At 38.7% G+C, this 27285-nt stretch overlaps 1 protein-coding gene across 2 annotated transcripts in view; it reads right to left on the minus strand.

The window, feature by feature from the left end:
- LOC128684397 (uncharacterized) overlaps nt 1-27285 on the minus strand; it is an 89886-nt gene that overhangs the window by 31193 nt on the left and 31408 nt on the right. The window contains exons 2-4 of one of the 2 annotated variants that reach the window (XM_070094711.1): nt 15658-17031; nt 3573-3745; nt 2601-2754 (exon numbers count right to left, since the gene is read on the minus strand). In XM_070094711.1, coding sequence (XP_069950812.1) covers nt 2601-2754; nt 3573-3745; nt 15658-16701 — 1371 coding nt within the window. In that variant the 5' untranslated portion in view covers nt 16702-17031. Of the gene's footprint in view, nt 1-2600; nt 2755-3572; nt 3749-15657; nt 17032-27285 lie in introns of both variants that reach the window. The other variant, XM_070094704.1, reaches the window with a different exon arrangement.

Consider the following 27285-nt stretch of genomic DNA (forward strand, 5'->3'; position numbering starts at 1 on the left):
AACAATATTATAATAATAACTTTAGTGCAGTTATTGTGTTCAATACAGTGAGTGTATATACAGTGGACCCCCGGCATACGATGGCATCGGCATACGTTAAATCCGTAAAGTAAAAGGACACAAGTGCAACTAATGTGACATTTTATTGTGGCAACGTTTTGCTCTCCAGGAGCTTTATCAAGCCATTACAAACAATACATGGACACAGAGGGTATATATAGGCTCAGAGTGAAGTGCAATGATGATGATGATGATGATGATGATGATGATGATGATGATGATGATGATGATGGTGGTGGTGGTGGTGGTGGTGGTGGTGGTGGTGGTGGTGGCGGCGGCGGCGGCGGCGGCGGTGGTGGTAGTAGTAGTAGTAGTAGTAGTAGTAGTAGTGACAAAAGTTGTTGTTGTAGTAGTAGTAGTAATACAATATGGTAGAGCAATTAATTCGTACATGAGTAACACGAGTAAAAGGATATAAAAGCTATTACTTGGGTAACATAAAAATAGGTTGGACAAATATAGACTGGAAAGAGGCAGCTTGTTTCAGTGTTTACTCTCTGTAATGTGCTTTGTGTAGTATAACAGGAGAGACTATGTGATGGCAGGGTTTACTGTTTTCAGGAGGATTCTTGCTAAGACTTCAGAGATGGTGAAGCTGCCTTTGTTTTGTTTAATTGTATTCGAAACAGCGATCAGTGCTGATTCGAGGCACTTGCGTCTGCGGAAATTAGTTTCTTTGATCACTAATTGGGCATCCCTGAATTTCATGAGATGATTGGTGGGATTTCAGTGTTGTACACAGGCGTTGTTCAAGTTATTGCTCCTACATGCGTAAATGTGTTCACTGAGGCTGCCTCTATCCAGTCTATATTTGTCCAACCTATTTTTATGTTACCCAAGTAATAGCTTTTATATCCTTTTACTCATGTACAAATTAATTGCTCTACCATATTGTATTACTACTACTACTACAACTTTTGTCACTACTACTACTACTACCACTAGTATTGCACCTCACTCTGAGCCTATATATACCCTCTGTGTCCATGTATTGTTTGTAATGGCTTGATAAAGCTCCTGGAGAGCGAAACGTTGCCACAATAAAATGTCACATTAGTTGCACTTGAGTCCTTTTACTTTACATATCGTCGGTAATTCTACCAACTTTATTACAATACATTAAATCCGGCATCCGATACATTTTAACGCAAAAATTTTGCCTCGTCTCACGATAAAAAAACTCGCCTCACGCAATTCGTCTGAGACGCGTCCCACTTGTGGCCTCAGCGCTAGTGTTCACAAGCCAGCCAGTGTGGTCGCATCTACTCATACATTCGGTACATTTCACATTATCCCAGTGTTTTTAGTGCTTGTAACTACAAAATAAGTCATCATGGACCCCAAGAAAGCTTCTAGTGCCATCCCTGTGGTAAAAAGGGTGAAAATTAGTATGGAATTTAAAAAAGAGATTAAGGAAATGTGTGCAAAGTGGCTTGAAGTGCAAACCTTTATGGATGGAAATCACCCTCACACAGCTATTGCAAGCTGTGCTGGTGACTATTACAATGACAATGTTGTGAACCACTTTAGACAAATCATAAAGGAACGAGAGGTACAGAGCTCTATGGACAGATATGTTGTGCAACAGAAGTCCACTGACTCTCAAGCTGGTCCTAGTGGCATTAAAAGAAGAAGGGAAGTAACCCCAGAAAAGGACTTGATACCTCAAGTCCTAATGGAAGGGGATTCCCCTTCTAAACAATAAATTCGACACTCTCCCCTCCTCCCATTCCATCAATCATCACCAGATTTTCATTAAAGGTAAGCATTATGTATTCTACTGTTAGTATAGTACTACTTACTGTGCATGTCTTCTTCAGTTTGTGTGCATTAAACTTAATATTTCATGCGGTAAAACTTTTTTTTTTCATACATTTGGGTGTCTTGCACTGATTAATTTGATTTCCATTATTTCTTATGGGGAAAATTAATTCGCCTTACGATAATTTCGGCATACGATGAGCTCTCAGGAACGGATTAATATCGTATGCCAGGGGTCCACTGTATATACATTATATACAGTATTGGTCTCACAGGCCACAAATGTTACTAGAAAAAAAAAATAGAAAAGAAAAGAAAAAAGTATAAAAAAACGTAAAATAAAGAAATGCGGGTTTGTGGAAATCGCTGATGTTGCCACCACCTGGTCAATTTGGGTCAACTTCTCGCCTATATATCTCGGTAAGTACTGATCAGAATTTTTGTTGTTGTTTTATTACCTTCACAAAAAAATAATCTTTAATTCTGTAAGAAAAAAATCAGTTTTTTTTTTCAAAATTTCTTGGACACTGGGGCACCCCTTCAGATTTTGCCTTTGGACCCTGAAAGGGTTAAGTTAAAAAAAAAAAAGTCTGTATTAATACTTCTGGGTGTCTGGAACGGATTAACTGAATTTACGTTATTTCTTATGGGGAAAATGGTTTCAGTTTTCGCCTATCCCTCTGGAATGGATTAAACACGAAAACCAAGGGTCCACTGTACCTTAATAAATGTGCAACAATTTTATTGTCAGCCAAAATTCATTTGCATACAGAACTTACTTTAGTTTTATATTTCATTCCAAATGCACACTTGAGATCATCAGAGGAAACAATACTAAAAGGCACTCCATCAAACTCTATTCTCTGATGATGCCACATTATACGGCTAGCCTGTGACCTTGCAAGATGCCGCTGTTGTAAGCTGCTTGGATGGCTGTCATGAAGCAACAAATAAAAATAAGAAGTTAAATATTATAATAGTTAACTGCTTAAGAAATCCTACTTAAGTGATTATTATGATCAAAACTAAGCACTAAACCCACCAGGGTCATACATCGCTGACCTACTTAACTGAAGATCATTGAGTCAGGTTAAAGTATTAATGCATACTTTCAAAATTGTACTACTGTTCATTTAGCTACCTCTCTTTTTTGTACATTTAATAACTCCTACTTAATAATCTGTGTCTAGTTCCTAAGTGGTCTGTAAGCATTAGGATTACTGCATACTAGTGGCTGTCTTTTGTGCCTACCAATATTTTATCACATGTAAACTACATTATGTGTGTACTGCACAAGAAAAATAAAGTATCTGAATTTTGAATTTGAATTTCAATTCTGATCCAATCATCACATCACCACTTACCGTATTTCGCGGCTTATAAGACACAACTTAAAAGACTTGTTTTAGTTTCACTGGCTCAGCATCGGACCTAACTGGGAAAACTACACCCCATCCCTCACCCTAAATTTACAGCTCCCATCAGTGACCTTCAGTTTATAGGACACAGGGTGGTTTTTGGAGGCATTTTATGGAAAAATGCATCTAATACACCGCGAAATACGGTGTGTCTCTTAACAAATAAATCCTGGTTGAACAGTATCTGCAATTGAAAGCTATGCTCATTTCAGACCTTCATTTATAATAGCACTGGATCTTAATTACTGGGTTTTTATATACAATGTACATACATATAATGTAAGGAAGATTTTGCAGCTTCTTTACATTAAAGGATATACCAAGATTGTGTACCTTTTGACATAGTCACAGAGAACACTTCGAGAGTGGCCTTCCAGAGTCTGATGAAGTATTTCTTTGGAAGCTGCCACACCCACCACCCAGTTATTATCCAACACTCGTACAGAAGTGAGGCACTGCGCCCATACTGGAAGATCCAGCACCACCGCCTCATTTACTATGGATTCCTGCTAAATAATTATCACTTGTTATTCAAAGACTGAACAATTCAAATGTTGCAAACTCAGCACTCACATAAACACTTTTTGCCTGAGATGCTGCATACTTGTGGCTTTCTTTTGTGCCTAACAATGTTTTATTACATATAAACAACATTACCTGTGTACTGCATAAATGAAATGAAGTATCTGAATTTGAATTTTGAATCTAAATTCTGTAACAAAGTTTTTAAAACATTTTCATTAGAATGCTCCATTCATACCTCAAATTACAAATAATTAACATAATATGGCAGTTAGGATGAATGGTTTGAAAAACCGACAAGTTGAAGATTGAGACACTTATGCAGCATATGGGAATCTTTATTTAGGAAACGTTTCGCCACACAGTGGCTTCATCAGTCCAATACAAAGAGGAAGGCGTAAGGAGAGGAGGAGAATGAGGTAATCAGTCCCTCAACCTGGAGTCGATGTGTTCAGTAGACCGTCATTTAGCACGGTAGTTACGTTCCTGAAACTGCCGTGTTAGGTAAAATCGTGTTAGATGAACTGAAGAACTTACAGGAAAAATAGGGTTACATTCCTGGGAGCCCCCAAAAAGCCAAGCAACTTTTTTTTAGGCCTCCACATCTTAAAAAATAAAAGTGAATATGTAGTTGTAGTTCATTGTTGTGATGTATTATGTTGTTTTTACTGCTTAAGACTACAAATGTAACAGAAATAATAGTATTTCTTACCTTAAATTGTGGGTGCTGGTGTTTGTGGATGATTGTGAAGAGAGTGGAGAGTTATGTTGTGGTCCTACTGGGCTGAGGTGGATGGTAGAGGTTCTGGTACTGAAGTCGTTCAGTCAGTTAGCCAAGTCACTCAGTAAGTCAGTCAAATCACTCAATAAGTCAGTCAAGTCACTCAGTAAGTCAAGTCATTCAGTAAGTCAGTCAAGTCATATTCATATTCATATAGTTTATTTGGACATGATACATAGTTGTACAAGGAATTATAGTACTAGTTGGGTGGTTGTGCCAAAAGCCCCTTGTATGCAAAGCATTATGGGGAGGCTTAAACTCAACTTAAAATTAATAAGCAATAAACAATATGAAGTACAACTGAGTATTTGAAACAATGAAATTTGAGCATTTCTGTATTGAAGCATTATAGTTTCACAAATTTGTCACATTACAATGTATAACAAACAAGATGATCAAATTTCAATATGTTGTCTTGAAGCTTTCAGATTTAAGTAATTGGGAGAATTATTAGGAATGTTAAATATTGAGTGTTGGTTATTTAGTCCTGGGCAAGTAATTGGTTTTTTAGAAGAGTCTTATATTGATTTTCAGGCCTGGTTACTTTAGTATGTTCTGGTAATGAATTCCAGATTTTGGGACCTTTCATGTGCATAGAGTTTTTACAGTGTGATATGGACACGGGGTACATCAAAAAGAGATCTGTGTCTTGTGTTATGGTCGTTTGTCCTGTTAAGGTTGGTGAGGAGAAGTTTGAGTGGAGGGTTTACGTTTGCATGTATTGTTCTATGTATATAGTAGGCACATGAATAAGTGTGGATGTTCTTTATGGTGAGCAAATTTAGACTTTTGAATAGAGGTGGAGTATGCTGTCGTGAGTGGGAATTTATCATTCTGATTGCAGCCTTTTGCTGGGTTATTAAAGGCCTTAGGTGATTTGATGTTGTTGACCCCCATGCACAAATTCCACATGTGAGATAAGGGTAGATGAGCGAGTGATACAGTGCAAGGAGAGCTGATTGCGAAACATAGTACCATATCTTTTCTTGGAAATTCGTTGTACAGTGGAACTTCTACTTGCGAGTTTAATCCATTCCATGACCTTGCTCACAACTGGATTTGCTCATTTGCAGAGTCAATTTTCCTCATTTAACCCTTTCAGGGTTTCCGATGTACAGTGGACCCCCGCATACCGATGGCATCACATAACGATTAATCCGCATACCACTTGCTTTAATCGCAAAAATTTTGCCTCGCATACCGCTTAAAAACCCGCTCACCGATTTTCGTCTGAGATGCGTCCAACGTGCGCCCTCAGCCAGCCTCACATGTGCCGCCCGTGCCATTGTTTACCAGCCAGCCTCCGCGGTAACATCCAAGCATACAATCGGAACATTTCGTATTATTACAGTGTTTTCGGTGCTGTTTCTGGAAAATAAGTGACCATGGGCCCCAAGAAAGCTTCTAGTGCCAACCCTACACCAATAAGGGTGAGAATTCCAATAGAAATGAAGAAAGAGATCATTGATAAGTATGAAAGTGGAGTGCGTATCGCCGACCTGGTCAGGTTGTACAAGAAACCCCAATCAACCATCGCTACTATTGTGGGCACCAGAAAGGCAATCAAGGAAGCTGTTCTTGCCAAAGGTTTAACTGTGTTTTCGAAACAAAGATCGCAAGTGATGGAAGATGTTGAGAGACTCTTATTGGTGTGGATAAATGAAAAACAGCTAGCAGGAGATAGCGTCTCTCAAGCGATCATAAGCGAAAAGGCTAGGAAGTTGCATGAGGATTTAATTAAAAAAATGCCTGCAACTAGTGATGATGTGAGTGAATTTAAGGCCAGCAAAGGTTGGTTTGAGAGATTTAAGAAGCGTAGTGGCATACATAGTGTGATAAGGCATGGTGAGGCTGCCAGTTCGGACCACAAAGCGGCTGAAAAATATGTGCATGAATTCAAGGAGTACATAGAGACTGAAGGACTGAAACCTGAACAAGTGTTTAATTGTGATGAAACAGGCCTGTTTTGGAAGAAAATGCCAAGCAGGACCTACATTACTCAGGAGGAAAAGGCACACCCAGGATATAAGCCTATGAAAGACAGGCTTACTTTGTTGATGTGTTCCAATGCTGCAGGTGATTGCAAAGTTAAGCCTTTATTAGTGTATCACTCTGAAACTCCCAGAGCGTTCAGGCAAAAGAATGTCCTCAAGGAGAATTTGTGTGTGCTGTGGAGGGCAAACAGTAAGGCATGGGTCACTAGGGACTTTTTCTATGACTGGTTACACCATGCATTTGCCCCCAATGTGAAAGATTACCTAACTGAAAAGAAATTAGAACTTAAGTGCCTCCTGGTGTTAGACAATGCCCCTGGTCATCCTACAGACGTGGCAGAGCGACTTTATGGGGACATGAAATTCATTAACATCAAGTTTTTGCCTCCTAATACCACTCCTCTCCTGCAGCCCATGGACCAGCAGGTTATTGCAAACTTCAAAAAACTGTACACAAAAGCTCTGTTTGAAAGGTGCTTTGTAGTGACCTCAGAAACTCAACTGACTCTAAGAGAGTTTTGGAGAGAGCACTTTAATATCCTCAATTGTGTAAACCTTATGGGTAAGGCTTGGGAGGGAGTGACTAAGAAGACCTTGAACTCTGCTTGGAAGAAACTGTGGCCAGAATGTGTAGACAAAAGGAATTTTGAAGGGTTTGAGGCTAACCCTGAGAGGATTATGCCTCTTGAGGAATCCACTGTGGCATTGGGAAAGTCCTTGGGGTTGGAGGTTAGTGGGGAGGATGTGGAAGAGTTGGTGGAGGAGGACAATGAAGAACTAACCACTGATGAGCTGATAGATCAACTTCAAGAGCAAGAGGCCAGACCTGAGGAAACTGGTTTAGAGGAGGGGAGAGAGAAATTGAAGAAGTTGCCTACTACAAAGATTAAAGAAATCTGTGCAAAGTGGCTTGAAGTGCAAACCTTCATGGATGAAAATCACCCTCACACAGCTATTGCAAGCCGTGTTGGCAACCTGTACACTGACAATGTTGTGAAACACTTTAGGGAAGTCATAAAGGAACGAGAGGTACAGGCCACTATGGACAGATATGTTGTGCGAAAGAAGTCCAGTGACTCTGAAGCTGGTCCTAGTGGCATTAAAAGAAGAAGGGAAGTAACCCCAGAAAAGGACTTGACACCTCAAGTCTTAATGGAAGGGGATTCCCCTTCTAAACACTAACACTCTCTCTCCCCTCCTCCCATCCCATCAATCATCACCAGATCTTCAATAAAAGTAAGTGTCATGCAAGTGTGCATGCCTTTTTCAGTTTGTGTGTATTAAAATTAACATTTCATGTGGTAAAAAATTTTTTTTTTCATACTTTTGGGTGTCTTGCACGGATTAATTTTATTTCCATTATTTCTTATGGGGAAAATTCATTCACATACCAATTATTTTGCATAACAATTACCCCTCTTGCACGGATTAAAATCGTTATGCGGGGGTCCACTGTGTATATATATATGTATGTATGTATGTATGTACATATATATATATATATATATATATATATATATATATATATATATATATATATATATATATATATATATATATATATATATATATATATATATATATATATATATATATATATATATATATATATATATATATATATATATATATATATATATATATATATATATATATATATATATATATATATATATATATATATATATATATATATATATATATATATATATATATATATATATATATATATATATATATATATATATATATATATATATATATATATATATATATATATATATATATATATATATATATATATATATATATAAAGAGATGGGAAGTACAGTGCCTGCACTCTGAAGGAGGGGTGTTAATGTTGCAGTTTAAAAACTGTAGTGTAAAGCACCCTTCTGGCAAGACAGTGATGGAGTGAATGATGGTGAAAGTTTTTCTTTTTCGGGCCACCCTGCCTTGGTGGGAATCGGCCAGTGTGATAATAAAAATAAAATAAATATATATATATATATATATATATATATATATATATATATATACCATCATGTAATTGTTTTACATGATGGTAGGATTACTGGTGTCTTTGGTCTGTCTCATAAATATGTAAGATTACAGGCATGTCTTGCTACTTCTACTTACACTTAGGTCACACTACACATACATGTACACGTTTATTTATACACACTCATCTGAGTTTTCTTTGATTTTATCTTAATAGTTCTTGGTCTTATTACTTTTCCTTTTATATCCATGGGGAAATGGAATAAGAATCTTTCCTCCGTAAGCCATGTGTGTTGTAAAAGTCAACTAAAATGCCAGGAACAATGGGCTAGTAACCCCTTTTCCTGTAAAGATTACTAAAAAGAATAAGAAGAAAATTGTCAAAGTGGGAAGTCTGAATGTGCGTGGATGTTGTGCAGATGATAAGAAAGAGATGATTGTGGATGTTATGAATGAGAAGAAGCTGGATGTCCTGGCTTTAAGTGAAACAAACCTGAAGGGGGTGGGAGAGTTTCAGTGGAGAGGAAAAAATGGGATTAGGTCAGGGGTTTCAAATAGAGTTAGAGCTAAAGAAGGAGTAGCAATAATGTTGAAGGATAAGCTATGGCAGGAAAACAGGGACTATAAATGTATTAATTCAAGGACTATGTGGAGTAAAATAAAGATTGGATGTGAAAAGTGGGTTATAATAAGCGTGTATGCACATGGAGAAGAGAGAAGTGTAGAGGAGAGAGACAGATTTTGGGAAATGTTGAGTGAATGCATGGGGAGTTTTGAAACAAGCGTGAGAGTAATGGTGGTTGGGGATTTCAGTTCTAAAGTGGGTAAAAATGTTATGGAGGGAGTAGTAGGTAAATTTGGGGTGCCAGGGGTAAATGTAAATGGGGAGACTTTAATTGAACTAAGTGTAGAATGAGATTTGGTAAAACGTAATACATATTTTATGAAAAAGAGGATAAATAAATATACAAGGTATGATGTAGCACGTAATGAAAGTAGTTTATTAGATTATGTATTGGTGGATAAAAGGTTGATGGGTAGGCTCCAGGATGTACATGTTTATAGAGGGGCAACTGATATATCGAATCATTATTAAGTTGTAACTACAGTTAGAGTAAGAGGTAGATGGGAAAAGAGGAAGGTGGCAACAACAAGTAAGAGGGAGGTGAAAGTGTATAAACTAAGGGAGGAGGAAGTTCGGATGAGATATAAGAGACTATTGGCAGAAAGGTGGGCTAGTGGAAAGATGAGTAGTGGGGGGGGTTGAAGAGGGTTGGAATAGTTTTAAAAATGCAGTATTAGAATGTGGGGCAGAAGTTTGTGGTTATAGGAGGGTGGGGGCAGGAGGAAAGAGGAGTGATTGGTGGAATGATGAAGTAAAGGGTGATAAAAGAGAAAAAGGTAGCTTATGAGAGGTTTTACAAAGCAGAAGTGTTATAAGAAGAGCAGAGTATATGGAGAGTAAAAGAAAGGTAAAGAGAGTGGTGAGAGAGTGCAAAAGGAGAGCAGATGATAGAGTGGGAGAGGCACTGTCAAGAAATTTTAATGAAAATAAGAAAAAATTTTGGAGTGAGTTAAACAAGTTAAGAAAGCCTAGGGAAAGTATGGATTTGTCAGTTAAAAACAGAGTAGGGGAGGTAGTAGATGGGGAGATGGAGGTATTAGGTAGATGGTGAGAATATTTTGAGGAACTTTTAAATGTTAAGGAAGAAACAGAGGCAGTAATTTCATGCACTGGTCAGGGAGGTATACCATCTTTTAGGAGTGAAGAAGAGCAGAATGTAAGTGTGGGGGAGGTACGTGAGGCATTACGTAAAATGAAAGGAGGTAAAGCAGCTGGAACTGATGGGATCATGACAGAAATGTTAAAAGCAGGGGGGGATATAGTGTTGGAGTGGTTGGTACTTTTGTTTAATAAATGTATGAAAGAGGGGAAGGTACCTAGGGATTGGCAGAGAGCATGTATAGTCCCTTTATATAAAGGGAAAGGGGACAAAAGAGACTGTAAAAATTATAGAGGAATAAGTTTAGTGAGTATACCAGGAAAAGTGTACGGTAGGGTTATAAATGAAAGAACTAGAGGTAAGACAGAATGTAGGATTGTGGATGAGCAAGGAGGTTTCAGAGTGGGTAGGGGATGTGTAGATCAAGTGTTTACATTGAAGCATATATGTGAACAGTATTTAGATAAAGGTAGGGAAGTTTTTATTGCATTCATGGATTTAGAAAAGGCATATGATAGAGTGGATAGAGGAGCAATGTGGCAGATGTTGCAAGTATTTGGAATAGGTGGTAAGTTATTAAATGCTGTAAAGAGTTTTTATGAGGATAGTGAGGCTCAGGTTAGGGTGTGTAGAAGAGAGGGAGACTACTTCCCGGTAAAAGTAGGTCTTAGACAGGGATGTGTAATGTCACCATGGTTGTTTAATATATTTATAGATGGGGTTGTAAAGGAAGTAAATGCTAGGGTGTTCGGGAGAGGGGTGGGATTAAATTTGGGGGAATCAAATTCAAAATGGGAATTGACACAGTTACTTTTTGCTGATGATACTGTGCTGATGGGAGATTCTAAAGAAAAATTGCAAAGGTTAGTGGATGAGTTTGGGAATGTGTGTAAAGGTAGAAAGTTGAAAGTGAATATAGAAAAGAGTAAGGTGATGAGGGTGTCCAATGATTTAGATAAAGAAAAATTGGATGTCAAATTGAGGAGGAGGAGCATGGAAGAAGTGAATGTTTTCAGATACTTGGGAGTTGACGTGTCGGCGGATGGATTTATGAAGGATGAGGTTAATCATAGAATTGATGAGGGAAAAAAGGTGAGTGGTGCGTTGAGGTATATGTGGAGTCAAAAAACGTTATCTATGGAGGCAAAGAAGGGAATGTATGAAAGTATAGTAGTACCAACACTCTTATATGGGTGTGAAGCTTGGGTGGTAAATGCAGCAGCGAGGAGATGGTTGGAGGCAGTGGAGATGTCCTGTTTAAGGGCAATGTGTGGTGTAAATACTATGCAGAAAATTCGGAGTGTGGAAATTAGGAAAAGGTGTGGAGTTAATAAAATTATTAGTCAGAGGGCAGAAGAGGGGTTGTTGAGGAGGTTTGGTCATTTAGAGAGAATGGATCAATGTAGAATGACATGGAAAGCATATAAATCTATAGGGGATGGAAGGCGGGGTAGGGGTCGTCCTTGAAAGGGTTGGAGAGAGGGGGTAAAGCAGGTTTTGTGGGCAAGGGGCTTGGACTTCCAGCAAGGGTGCGTGAGCGTGTTAGATAGGAGTGAATGGAGACGAATGGTACTTGGGACCTGACGATCTGTTGGAGTGTGAGCAGGGTAATATTTAGTGAAGGGATTCAGGGAAATCGGTTATTTTCATACAGTCGGACTTGAGTCCTGGAAATGGGATGTACAATGCCTGCACTTTAAAGGAGGGGTTTGGGATATTGGCAGTTTGGAGGGATATGTTGTGTATCTTTATATGTGTATGCTTCTAAACTATTGTATTCTGAGCACCACTGCAAAAACAGTGATAATGTGCGAGTGTGGTGAAAGTATTGAATGATGATGAAAGTATTTTCTTTTTGGGGATTTTCTTTCATTTTTGGGTCACCCTGCCTCGGTGGGATATGACTGGTGTGTTGAAAGAAAGATATATATATCTATATACATATATAAATATATATATATATATATATATATATATATATATATATATATATATATATATATATATATATATATATATATATATATATATATATATTTTATTTTATTATCACACTGGCCGATTCCCACCAAGGCAGGGTGGCCCGAAAAAGAAAAACTTTCACCATCATTCACTCCATCACTGTCTTGCCAGAAGGGTGCTTTACACTACAGTTTTTAAACTGCAACATTAACACCCCTCCTTCAGAGTGCAGGCACTGTACTTCCCATCTCCAGGACTCAAGTCCGGCCTGCCAGTTTCCCTGAATCCCTTCATAAATGTTACTTTGCTCACACTCCAACAGCACGTCAAGTATTAAAAACCATTTGTCTCCATTCACTCCTATCAAACACGCTCACGCATGCCTGCTGGAAGTCCAAGCCCCTCGCACACAAAACCTCCTTTACCCCCTCCCTCCAACATTTCCTAGGCCGACCCCTACCCCACCTTCCTTCCACCACAGACTGATACACTCTTGAAGTCGTTCTGTTTCGCTCCATTCTCTCTACATCTCCGAACCACCTCAACAACCCTTCCTCAGCCCTCTGGACAACAGTTTTGGTAATCCCGCACCTCCTCCTAACTTCCAAACTACGAATTCTCTGCATTATATTCACACCACACATTGCCCTCAGACATGACATCTCCACTGCCTCCAGCCTTCTCCTCGCTGCAACATTCATCACCCACGCTTCACACCCATATAAGAGCGTTGGTAAAACTATACTCTCATACATTCCCCTCTTTGCCTCCAAGGACAAAGTTCTTTGTCTCCACAGACTCCTAAGTGCACCACTCACTCTTTTTCCCTCATCAATTCTATGATTCACCTCATCTTTCATAGACCCATCTGCTGACACGTCCACTCCCAAATATCTGAATACGTTCACCTCCTCCATACTCTCTCCCTCCAATCTGATATTCAATCTTTCATCACCTAATCTTTTTGTTATCCTCATAACCTTACTCTTTCCTGTATTCACCTTTAATTTTCTTCTTTTGCACACCCTACCAAATTCATCCACCAATCTCTGCAACTTCTCTTCAGAATCTCCCAAGAGCACAGTGTCATCAGCAAAGAGCAGCTGTGACAACTCCCACTATGTGTGTGATTCTTTATCTTTTAACTCCACGCCTCTTGCCAAGACCCTCGCATTTACTTCTCTTACAACCCCATCTATAAATATATTAAACAACCACAGTGACATCACACATCCTTGTCTAAGGCCTACTTTTACTGGGAAAAAATTTCCCTCTTTCCTACATACTCTAACTTGAGCCTCACTATCCTCGTAAAAACTCTTCACTGCTTTCAGTAACCTACCTCCTACACCATACACTTGCAACATGTGTAAACAGCAACCACCCAGGGAGGTACTACCATCCTGCCAAGTGAATGAAAAATGAAAGCCTGTAATTGTTTTACATGATGGTAGGATTGCTGGTGTTTTTTCTGTCTCATAAACATGCAAGGTTTCAGGTACGTCTTGCTACTTCTGCTTACACTTAGGTCACACTACACATACATGTACAAGCATATATATATATATACACCCCTCTGGGTTTTCTTCTGTTTTCTTACTAGTTCTTGTTCTTGTTTATTTCCTCTTATCTCCATGGGGAAGTGGAACAGAATTCTTCCTCCGTAAGCTATGCGTGTTGTAAGAGGCGACTAAAATGCCAGGAGCAAGGGGCTAGTAACCCCTTCTCCTGTATATATTACTAAATGTGAAAGGAGAAACTTTTGTTTTTCCTTTTGAGCCACCCTGCCTCGGTGGGATACGGCCGGTGTGTTGAAAGAAAGAAATATATATATTTAGGTAGTAGGTTGGTAAACAGCAACCACCCAGGGAGGTACTACCATCCTGCCAAGTGAGTGTAAAACGAAAGCCTGTAATTGTTTTACATGATGGTAGTATTGCTGGTGTCTTTTGTCTCTCATAAATATGCAAGATTATAGGTACATCTTGCTACTTCTACTTACATTTGGGTCACACTACACATACATGTACAAGCATATATATACACACCCCTCTGGGTTTTCTTCTATTTTTCTTTCTAGTTCTTGTTCTTGTTTATTTCCTCTTATCTCCATGGGGAAGTGGAACAGAATTCTTCCTCCCTAAGCCATACGTGTTGTAAGAGGCGTCTAAAATGCCAGGAGCAAGGGGCTAGTAATCCCTTCTCCTGTATAGGTTACTAAATTTGAAAAGAGAAACTTTCATTTTTCTTTTTGGGCCACCCTGCCTTGGTGGGATACGGCCAGTTTGTTGGGTAGGGGTCGGCCTAGGAAAGGTTGGAGGGAGGGGGTGAAAGAGGTTTTGTGTGCGGGGGGCTTGGATTTCCAGCAAGCATGCGTGAGCGTGTTTAATAGGAGTGAATGGAGACAAATGGTTTTTAATACTTGACGTGCTGTTGGAGTGTGAGCAAAGTAACATTTATGAAGGGATTCAGGGAAATTGGCAGGTCGGACTTGAGTCCTGGAGATGGGAAGTACAGTGCCTGCACTCTGAAGGAGGGGTGTTAATGTTGCAGTTTTATAAACTGTAGTGTAAAGCACCCCTCTGGCAAGACAGTGTTGGAGTGAATGATGGTGAAAGTTTTTCTTTTTCGGGCCACCCTGCCTTGGTGGGAATCGGCCAGTATGTTAATAAAAAAAAATAATATAAATAACAAGTTGGCCATCTCCCACCGAGGCAAGGTGACCCAAAAAGAAAATCCCCAAAAGGAAAATACTTTCATCATCATTCAACACCTTCACCTCACTCATACATAATTACTGTTTTTTTGCAGAGCTGCTCAGAATACAACAGTTTAGAAGCATATATGTATAAAGATACACAATATATCCCTCCAAACTGCCAATATCCCAAACCCCTCCTTTAAAGTGCAGGCATTGTACTTCCCATTTCCAGTACTCAAGTCCGGCTATATAAAAATAACCAGTTTCCCTGAATTCCTTCACTAAATATTACCCTGCTCACACTCCAACAGCTCGTCAGGTCCCAAATACCATTTGTCTCCATTCACTCCTATCTAACACGCTCACACATGCTTGCTGGAAGTCCAAACCCCTCGCCCACAAAACCTCCTTATCACTTCACTAGACAACGAAGGATCACCATTTACATTTACCAAAATCCATGAATACAATATGTTCCCAATTTAAAAAACACTCAGTTTCACCATTAAACTTAACACAGCTAAGACTGATTATAATGTGCTAGCATACAATAAAGAGTAGTAAGCAAAATGCCTAGCCATGCTAGGTGCTCTAGTGGCCCCCTCTGTAATTATTATTTACTACATGTAAACCACACAATAACCAAAATCTGTAAACCTTGCATTGTAATCCTTATAGAGAATAAACTTTGATTTGATTTGATTTGAAAATAAACTTTCTTGAGAATACTTACTAAGGGATCATCTGCTTCACTTGCATGCTTTTTTCTTGGTAGAATATTCAAATGCATTTTTCTTTTCCTTCCAAATTTCCCAATAGTATCAACCTCATGAATCTTCTTCCACTTGAGCCTTGCTTTATTAGCAGACTTTCTCCTTGCCCTCACAAAGTTTAGTACTTCACACTCACTTTTTACTGTAAGATCCTCTTGTTCTGGCTCACTCACCAGAGTATACTCAGACTTCACAATATCTTCATCAACGTCCCATCTAAAATCTGAATGACTTGTCATTTTACTACTATTAAATTTAGAATTCATATTATTTTTACACTTTTTCTTTTCGGGCTTTCTAGATACCTTGTTCTCAGCACCTTCCACATAAAAGGAAATATTCTTGTTCCCTTTCACACATGAGTTACTTTCATCACATGTTCTAGAATTGTTTGTGGAATCACTTGTACGTGTATGTCTAGGCTGGTGATCATGAGTGGCCTCAACCAGGAGTTGCTCATCCACTATACATGGGACAGCAGGAGCTTGAACTGAAGCATGTTCTTGAGCCACCATGTTGCCTTGCAGATCCACCACCACACATCTTGCAACCTCCTCTCCAACAATAATGCTACTAGAGTCTGCTTCTTTACTAGTGTTAACTGAGGTTAATACATCTGTAGTCTTAGGAATTGACTCATCAGGACTTTGAGCAGAATTACTGGGTCTATTATCACTTGGGCTCCTACAATCTGATGAAAGTTCTAATGGCTCACATTCTGTTTTTGTTACTAAACTGTTGATCTGACTATTAACTGGGGTTATATGACAACTACTTGATGTTAACAATGTTGGTATCGATGAATCATTATTATCGAATCCATTTGCAACTGAAGCTGAAGGTAAAGGAACATGTACAGGCCTTTTAGATACAGCCTTGGATATTTTGACCTTAGAGAGAGGGAGCTGTTCGAACGTCACAGGTACTGGCTGAGCCGAGACCAGGGACATACCTGCCACTGCTGCATCTTTGTCAAGAGAGGAAGCTACTATGATCTCTGCCATACCTGCTAAAACTCAATGGTCAGTGTAACACATCACTGTAACAGGGATAAGGAGCTAGGTATATCATGTTATACATTCACTAATAATACTTCTTGAAGATTCAAGAATTTCAAACTCTCCAAAGATCAGCAAATATTACTCTTGTCTTCATCCTCAGATTATAATGCTGATAAAACTCAGGGAATCTAGCTGAATCATGGCTTATAATTAGTTATGACCTGTCTCAGTTGTTTGTATACAACTCCCATCCCAGCCATCTTATGTACAGGAGGAGGAGGACCACTGGTAGTGAGAGGGGCACCACCAGGATGTAATACAGTACTCCAAATTCTGAAAATACAAATAAAATTACAGTAAGATATGGCATATACAAACTATACCAGCATTTGTTAAAAGAATGTTTTCCTATGTACAGTATTCTGATTATTATTTTGGTGTGAAAAGTTTTATTTAACTCCACAAAAAGCAAATTTCTTTTATAGACAAGGGTATATCACAAACAGACAATTAACCCACAATTTGGAAAGGAAACTTTAGACAATATTTTGGTCCATCCTGGACTACTGTCAAGTCATAACAATTGTACTATGATACACCAATGTTTATGAGTAAATCTGATGAGAAAATATTATTTATGACCACACAAGAAAATAAGAATGGAGAAACATTACAGCAGGTTTACTGGCCCATCCTTTGCAGATCCTTCTCAAATCCAACCTTTCTCACCCACATATTTGTCAAATGTATTCTCAAAGCTGTTCAAGGAGCTAATCTGCACAATACAGTAAGCATTTGAATATATAACATAGTAGTACTAGTGCCTTTAGTTCATAACCAAAAGACCCAGGATCAATCCTGTGTCTTTTGATTATGAGTAATGACAATGGCAATGATGGGTATGTTCACCAAGAGATAAATAGGTACTTGGGTGTTAATCAACCATTGTGGACTGCATCCTGCGGAAGAGGACCAAGGAACCCCACTGCAAAAAAGCCACACTGACTGGCTTCTTAGATTATCCTAGTTTACCAACCTTTCAGGTTAATAATTCACTTAAAGCTTCAACCACCACAGGAAAACATCTTGATCATGCTGATGAAATGTCAGTGTGTGTAAATTGCATGCTAGAGAGTTGATCACTGTGAAACGTAAAAATCCAGTTATGTGGAATCCCATTAAAAGTCTGAATGAAGAAAATCTAAAGACAAACACCTCCCATGGGAAAGTAATAAAAACAAAGTAAAATTGTTTGAAGAAAGAATGATTCATAAAGCAGTTAAGCACTAAACCCATGTGGGTCATTCAGCGCAAAACATGGTGGAGGCACGATCCTCCGTCTGCTGAGCAAGAAGCAGACATGCTTCCTGTTTGCAGAAAGCATGAGGAAGCAATAGTGTACTTGGGTAGAGGAAGCCGAGGGTGCCTTACCTAACAACCTGTCAGTATAAAATACCGACAGGTTGTTAGGTAAGACACATATGCAACAGTTAGGTATCTTTATTTCGAAACGTTTCGCCTACACAGTAGGCTTCTTCAGTCGAGTACAGAAAAGTTGATAGAAGCAGAAGATACTGGAAGACGATGTAATCAGTCCATCAAAAGGCAATATAAAATAACTCGACTCACAAAATCGTAATGATGTAGGTTCTATCCCCGTCCATGGTGTGGTTTAAATATAAAATACGTGGAAGATGCTCTTCCTGTAGGTGGTGTGATAATATCTTATCATATGACACTTTCTCTCTCATAGATAGCAAACCTTGTATTCCTGTGTAAAAGACAAAATATTCACGGGAATACAAGGAACGATTCCTTACAGAGTAATGGCAGCAATAATAATAATAATAATAATAATAATAATAATAATAATAATAATAATAATAATAATAATAATAATAATAATACGAGCTAGAGGAATGCTTTGTTATTTTTTAACAATAAAGAGAGAAGAGTAATTTCTCCTAAGAAAAGGTTGTTCCTTTCTTACTCGTAATAATCTTTACCTAATTTAAAACTCCTTGATTTTCCTTTCAATTATACAATTACCACCAGGAAATCAAAACTTTATCAAAAATTATTTTAATTTAATTGAAGTATTAATACTTATCCTCAGATAGGTATAAAATAAATAAATAAAAATATAAATATATATACATGTGTATATATATACACAGTGGCCCCTCGAATTTAGTAGTGCCATTTCTGTATGCAAAACTATTTTTATTATCTATAAAATGTATTTTCTGTTAAGATTTTTGGGTGTAATGGTTTAATTGGATTTGCATTATTTCCTATAGGAAATATTAACAAAAAATACATTTTATAGATAATAAAAATAGTTTTGCATACAGAAATGGCACTATATATATACAGTGGTCCCTCGCTTTTCCTAGTTCTCAGCAATCGTAAATTTCGCCAATCATAGGGGTATTTTCGTATAAACATGGACCCGCTTTTCATAGGTTGACTCGCCAATAGTAGTTTGTCCAGGACGCTTACGCATGGTGTGAGCCGGGGAGGCCTCCCTACCCAGCCAGTCTGGCATTGTTTACCAGTGAGTGAAGGTCCCCTCAAGTGCTCCTACGAAATATTTCATAATATTCCACTCATTTTAGTGCTTGCAAGTACTAAATAAGCTACCATGGCTCCTAAGAAAGCTCCTAGTGCCAAGCCTGTGGTAAAGAAGGTGAGAAATATGTACAGTGACAAAGTCTTGTACAATTTTAGGGAAGTGTTAAAGAGACGCCAGAAACAGAGCTCTCTCCACAGTTACTTTGCGAGACAGGACTAGAGTGACTCTCAAGGTGGTCCTAGTGGCATTAAAAAACAGAGAAGAGAAGCAACCCCAGAGAAGCAATTGGTACCTGAGGTGTTGCTGGAAGGGGATTCCCCTTCCAAACTGTAAACAATCCAATCTCTCTCCTCCTCCAGTCTCCCATACACTAAGAAGAATCTCCAATAAAGGTAAGTGTTATGCTGTTAATGTTTCATTCATCATTTCCCACTGTATTGTTTATGTACTACATGTATATTTCATGTAAAAAAAAATCTTTTGTTTTAATACTTCTGAGTGTCAGAAACGGATTAATTGTATTTACATTATTTCTTATGGGGAAAATTGATTCGCAAATCGTAAATTTCGTTTATAGTAGCTCCTCCAGGAACTGATTAATTACGAAAAACGAGGGACCACTGTATATATATATATATATATATATATATATATATATATATATATATATATATATATATATATTATATACAGGAAGGCCCCGCTTTACGGCGTTTCACTTTACGGCGTTCCGCTAATACGGTCATTTCAAATTATGACCAAAACTCACTATACGGCTCCCCCCACCTGACTTTCTAATACGGTCACCGCGCCCCACCTTGTTTGTTTACATTCTTCGTGAGCTCAGTAAGCACTAAGTCTCTCCATTTTGTCTGGAAACTCCAAAATTTCAAATGTTTTTAAAAGTTATTTCATATTTTATATATACTCTGATAATTATACTTATGTATACCTGTACTTAAATAAACTTACATACTGTGCTGGAGTGCAGGTACACATTAAAATCAGTAAGTGTGTTTTGTCTCCAGACGTCATATTAGTAATGATAATAATAATCATCGTCTCATTTAAATGTCATATATTACGTTAAATACACATTGTTATTAACCCTTTGAGGGTTTTCGTCGTACTAGTACGTCTTACGCGTAGGGGTTTTTGACGTACTAGTACTCATAAATTCTAGCGGCCTCAAATCTAGTGGGAGAAAGCTGGTAAGCCTTCATATGAAAGAATGGGTCTATGTGGTCAGTGTGCACAGTCTAAAAAAAATCCTGCAGCACACAGTGCATAATGAGAAAAAAATAACTTTGACCATTTTTTTTTAATAAATCAGTGACTTTGCAGTGTATTTTCGTATGGTATTTATTGTTGTATTCTAGTTTTCTTGGTCTCATTTTATAGAATGGAAGACATATTACAGAAATTGAGATGATTTTGACTGGTTTTACAATGAAAGGTGCCTTGAAATTGAGCTCAAAGTAGCAGAAATGTTCGATTTTTACCAAACTTCAAAAGTAAACAAATCGTGCCAATCGTGCAATACACGTCAACTGGTGAGTCTAATATTCTTTTACAAGTGCACCAATAATATTTATACCATTTTTTACACTAATGCAGTAGTCTGCATAACAGTAAATCTTAAATTTTTTGTGAAAATAAAAATTCAAAGTGGAAAGCAAAAGAATATAAGAGGGGCCTTGAGACATGACTAATGACTAGAGGAAATGTCATTTTAGTGCCAGGAATGTCTATCTTGTTTATTCTGGACCCTATTCGGAAATTGGCATCTTTTGAAATTTGTGTGAAATTGGCAAAATTGCTAAATTCTGACCACTGTACTGGATAGTTGAATTTATAAATGGGTGGTTTCTTGCACCCATTCGATAGAAAAAATGGAGTTCTAGCGAAATATTCATGTTTTTTGTCGACTAGTACAGTGAAATTGGCCGAAAATGGGGCTCAAAGTGGGCAAAATCGCCGATGCGTAAACATCGCCGAGACCGCTAACTTTGCGAGAGCATAATTCCGTAAGTTTTCTATCAAATTTCAAACTTTTGGTGTCTTTATGATCGGGAAAAGATTCTCTATCTTTTCATAAGAGAAAATAATTTTTTTTTTTTTTTAAATTTGGCCGACCCTGAGAACGAGTTTCGGAGAGGGCCTGTCGACCCTCAAAGGGTTAATCCATCTATGATATTTTTTCAAAATTATATAATAAACACGATACATAACATAAAAAGATGTTAAATACACCCCACAATAGAATAAATAAACATAAATATGAGATGTGGTAGCAGACGACTTGCACAAGTGACGCCATATTAGAAATGCTAATAATAATGCTAATAATAATCACCGAGTCTTATTAAATGATGTATATTACGTTAATATACACATTTTCATTAATCCATCCATGATATTTTTTTCAAAATTATATAATAAACACGATACATAACATAAAAAGATGATAAATACACCCTACAATAGAATAAATAAACAAATATGAGATGTCGTAGCCAGATAACTTGTACAAGTGATGCCAAGAATAACATTTTCTCTAATCTAACATAAGAGAAAATGTGTTACTGGGGGTAACTGTAGAAAATTATTCCTTTCGTATGTATGTAAGTAAGTTCATTCAGGTATACACAAATACAGTTACATAGATTATCATACATAACAACATATGTGTAGAGAACCTAGGATAACCCAAAAAAGTCAGAGTGACTTATTTCCACTGCCTTCACTCAGAGCATCATTTCTTCTCAAAATGATGTTACATGAGAATGGGAGTGTTCTTCTTTATTTATTCTACCGTATCAATGTAGAGACAACCTGTACACAATGTAACTTGTACACAAACCAGACGTGTACACTTCGTTTACAAAACTTACCTTCGCCTGGTTTGTTTACATAACTCTGCGCCTGTCCTCTCTCATGCACTCATTCTTTCTCTCTCTCATTTATTCATTTTATCTCATTTACTTACTCCTGACCCTACATTAAGACTACAAATATTTTAAGGTAAGTAATGAGTGAACTGTATATACATTTTATCGCTCTGGGATGCTTAAATATCATGGAATATATGTGTGGGTGGGTTGGCCTGGTATGGTAGCCCGGCTGACTACCATACATACCACACTTGAATTTTTACAATAAATACTACTCATCTCACCCTATATTTTAAGGTAAGTAATGAGTGAACTGTATATACATTTTATCGCTCTGGGATGCTTAAATATCATAGAATTGTATGTGTGGGTGGGGTGGCCTGGTATGGTAGCCTGGCTGACTACCATACATACCACACTTGATTTCTTACAATAAATACTGTACTACTTGTCTCACAATAGATTAAGACTATAAATATTTTAAGGTAAGTAATGAGTGCACTATGTGTGTATTGTACTTTTTATTGTTTTTTGATGCCTGGTTCTATTGCTAACTTAATATATGTTAGTGTAAACTTATTATCTAGTGTTTGTATGCATTTGTAAGTGGAAAAAAAGGGTGTTCCACTTTACGGCGGTTTCCGTTTTACGGCGGCAGCCTGGAACCTAACCAGCCGTATAAGTGGGGCCTTCCTGTAATATATATATATATATATATATATATATATATATATATATATATATATATATATATATATATATATATATATATATATATATATATATACATATATATATACATATATATATACATATATATATACATGTATATATAAAGTGGAACCCCGCATAACGATCACCTCCCAATGCGACCAATTATGTAAGTGTATTTATGTAAGTGCGTTTGTACGTGTATGTTTGGGGGTCTGAAATGGACTAATCTACTTCACAATATTCCTTATGGGAACAAATTCGGTCAGTACTGGCACCTGAACATACTTCTGGAATGAAAAAATATCATTAACCGGGGGTCCACTGTATACATGTATATATGGTTTAGAAAGACACGTAAGCAAACACTATAACATATTTATTAGAAAACGTTTCGGTCCTGGGACCTTGATCACTTCTAACATACAGAGGTAGAAAGACATTATATATATAGGCGGAGAGTGAGATGTGACGCACGAGACCTGAGGAATGTCATAAGAACATAAGAATGGAGGAACACTGTAGAAGGCCTACTGGCTCATGCGAGGCAGGTCTTTATCAAAACAACCTCTACCTATGATGAGGACGGGTAGACGATGAAATCATGTGACTCCTGTGTTGTTGGGTTGGTGCTGCTTAAGTATCATGTATGCCAATGTTTTTGAAATTTTGTAGTTTCCAATGTTGCGTTCTATAGTGTCGGTGACGGCGATTAGTGAGGCTTCAAGGCACAGTCGGCATCTGAGGTCTGGTTCGGTGAGAACGAGTTGTGCCTCATTCCAGTTCATCAAATGCCCCATGGAGTCTCTGTGGAGGACACAGGCGTACCTTACATCGTCTCTGTTAGAGGCATTTCGATGCTCATTCAGGCGGACTGCAAGATTTCTGCCTGTCTCACCTACATATTTCTTGGGACAGAACCCACAGGGGATAGTGTAGACGCCTGCTGTAGAAGTTAGAGGTGTGGGGCTGCGTTTCGTAGTGAGGTCTTTGATAGATGATGTGTTTAAGGTGGAAACGTTGACGTTACTCATAGCAAGTGCCCGGCGAGTATTCGTGGCAACATCGCCACATGGGAGTACTATGAACTGTTTAGGGGGCTGTTCCATGGGCGGTTTGTTGAGGATAGCTTGTGCCTTGAGTCTGCAATCTCGGATGAAGAAAGATGGGAACTGAAGACGTGTAAAGGCTTGTGTTATGTAAGTGCATTCTTCTTCTAGAAAACAAGGGCTGGAGATGCGAAGAGCTCTCAAGAAGAAGCCAATGAGGACTCCACTAAGAGAGGAGTCCTCATTGGCTTCTTGAGAGCTCTTCGCATCTCCAGCCCTTGTTTTCTAGAAGAAGAATGCACTTACATAACACAAGCCTTTACACGTCTTCAGTTCCCATCTTTCTTCTTCCGAGATTGCAGACTCAAGGCACAAGCTATCCTCAACAAACCGCCCATGGAACAGCCCCCTAAACAGTTCATAGTACTCCCATGTGGCGATGTTGCCACGAATACTTGCCGGGCACTTGCTATGAGTAACGTCAACGTTTCCACCTTAAACACATCATCTATCAAAGACCTCACTACGAAACGCAGCCCCACACCTCTAACTTCTACAGCAGGCGTCTACACTATCCCCTGTGGGTTCTGTCCCAAGAAATATGTAGGTGAGACAGGCAGAGATCTTGCAGTCCGCCTGAATGAGCATCGAAATGCCTCTAACAGAGACGATGTAAGGTACGCCTGTGTCCTCCACAGAGACTCCACGGGGCATTTGATGAACTGGAATGAGGCACAACTCGTTCTCACCGAACCAGACCTCAGACGCCGACGGTGCCTTGAAGCCTCACTAATCGCCATCACCGACACTATAGAACGCAACATTGGAAACTACAAAATTTCAAAAACATTGGCATACATGATACTTAAGCAGCACCAACCCAACAACACAGGAGTCACATGATTTCATCGTCTACCCGTCCTCATTATAGGTAGAGGTTGTTTTGATAAAGACCTGCCTCGCATGAGCCAGTAGGCCTTCTACAGTGTTCCTCCATTCTTATGTTCTTATGACATTCCTCAGGTCACGTGCGTCACATCTCACTCTCCGCCTATATATATAATGTCTTTCTACCTCTGTATGTTAGAAGTGATCAAGGTCCCAGGACCGAAACGTTTTCTAATAAATATGTTATAGTGTTTGCTTACGTGTCTTTCTAAACCAACTTGTCGGTATTTATTACCAAGGTTTATACCACATGTATATATATACAGTGGACCCTCGACCAACGATGGCATCGATTAACGATAAATCTGACTAGCGATACATTTTAACGCAAAAATTTTGCCTCAATTAGCGCTTAAAAACCCGACCAGCACTATTTGTTCTGTAACATACGCGTCCACTTTGGCCTGAGCGCGCCTCACTTGTCCCTTTGGTGCCAGTGTTTACAAGCCAGCCAGCCACCGCGGTCGCTTCCAAACATACAACTGGAACATTTCATATTATCACAGCCTTTTTAGTGATAGCACCTGCAAAATAAGTCACCATGGGCCCCAAGAAAGCTTTTAGTGCCAACCCTACAGCAAAAAGAGTGAGAATTACTATGGAGATGAAGAAAGAGATCATTGATAAATATGAAAGTGGAGCACGTATCTCTGAGCAGGTCAGGTTGTATAATAAACCCCAATCAACCATCGCTACTATTGTGGGCAAGAAAACGGCAATCAAGGAAGCTGTTCTTGCCAAAGGTGCAACTATGTTTTCGAAACTGAGATCGCAAGTGATGGAAGATGTTGAGAGACTTTTATTGGTGTGGATAAACGATAAACAGATAGCAGGAGACAGCATCTCTCAAGCGATCATATGTGAAAAGGCTAGGAAGTTGCATGACGATTTAATTAGAAAAATGCCAGCAACTAGTGATGTGAGTGAATTTAAGGCCAGCAAAGGTTGGTTTGAGAGATTTAAGAAGCGTAGTGGCATTCATAGTGTGATAAGGCATGGTGAGGCTGCCAGTTCGGACCACAAATCGGCTGAAAAATATGTGCAGGACTTCAAGGAGTACATAGACAGTGAAGGACTGAAACCTGAACAAGTGTTTAATTGTGACGAAACAGGCCTGTTTTGGAAGAAAATGCCAAGCAGGACGTACATTACTCAGGAGGAAAAGGCACTCCCAGGACATAAGCCTATGAAAGACAGGCTTACTCTGTTGATGTGTGCCAATGCTAGTGGTGATTGCAAAGTGAAGCCTTTATTTTTGTATCACTCTGAAACTCCAAGAGTGTTCAGGAAAAACAATGTCCTCAAGGTTAATTTGTGTGTGCTGTGGAGGGCAAACAGTAAGGCATGGGTCACTAGGGATTTTTTCTATGACTGGTTACATCATGCATTTGCCCCCAATGTGAAAAATTACCTAATTGAAAAGAAATTAGACCTTAAGTGCCTCCTGGTATTAGACAATGCTCCTGGTCATCCTTCAGACTTGGAAGAGCGACTTTCTAGGGACATGAGCATCATTAAGGTGAAGTTTTTGCCTCCTAATACCACTCCTCTCCTGCAGCCCATGGACCAGCAGGTTATTTCCATCTTCAAGAAACTGTACACAAAAGCTATGTTTGAAAGGTGCTTTGTAGTGACCTCAGAAACTCAATTGACTCTAAGAGAGTTTTGGAAAGATCATTTTACCATCCTCAATTGTGTAAACATTATAGGTAAGGCTTGGGAGGAAGTGACTAAGAGGACATTGAACTCTGCTTGGAAAAAACTGTGGCCAGAATGTGTAGACAAAAGGGATTTTGAAGGGTTAGAGACTAACCCTGAGAATCCTATGCCAGTTGAGGAATCCATTGTGGCATTGGGGAAGTCCTTGGGGTTGGAGGTTAGTGGGGAGGATGTGGAAGAGTTGGTGGTGGAGGACAGTGAAGAACTAACCACTGATGAGCTGCTAGATCATCTTGAACAGCAAGAGGGCACACCTGAGGAAACTGCTTCGGAGGAGGGGAGAGAGAAATTGAAGAAGTTGCCTACTTCTAAGATAAAGGAAATGTGTGCAAAGTGGCTTGAAGTGCAAACCTTTTTTGATGAAAATCACCCTGACACAGCTACTGCAAGCCGTGCTGGTGACTATTACACTGACACTGTTGTGAACCACTTTAGGAAAGTCATAAAGGAACGAGAGGTACAGGCCTCTATGGACAGATATGTTGTGCGACAGAAGTCCAGTGACTCTGAAGCTGGTCCTAGTGGCATTAAAAGAACAAGGGAAGTAACCCCAGAAAAAGACTTGCTGCCTCAAGCGCTAATGGAAGGGGATTCCCCTTCTAAACACTAACACCTCTCCCCTCCTCCCATCCCATCAATCATCACCAGATCTTCAATAAAGGTAAGTGTCATGTAACTGTGCATGTAATCT

This window comes from Cherax quadricarinatus, chromosome 4 (assembly GCF_038502225.1).
Source record: "Cherax quadricarinatus isolate ZL_2023a chromosome 4, ASM3850222v1, whole genome shotgun sequence".
In the NCBI taxonomy this organism is placed as follows: domain Eukaryota; kingdom Metazoa; phylum Arthropoda; class Malacostraca; order Decapoda; family Parastacidae; genus Cherax; species Cherax quadricarinatus.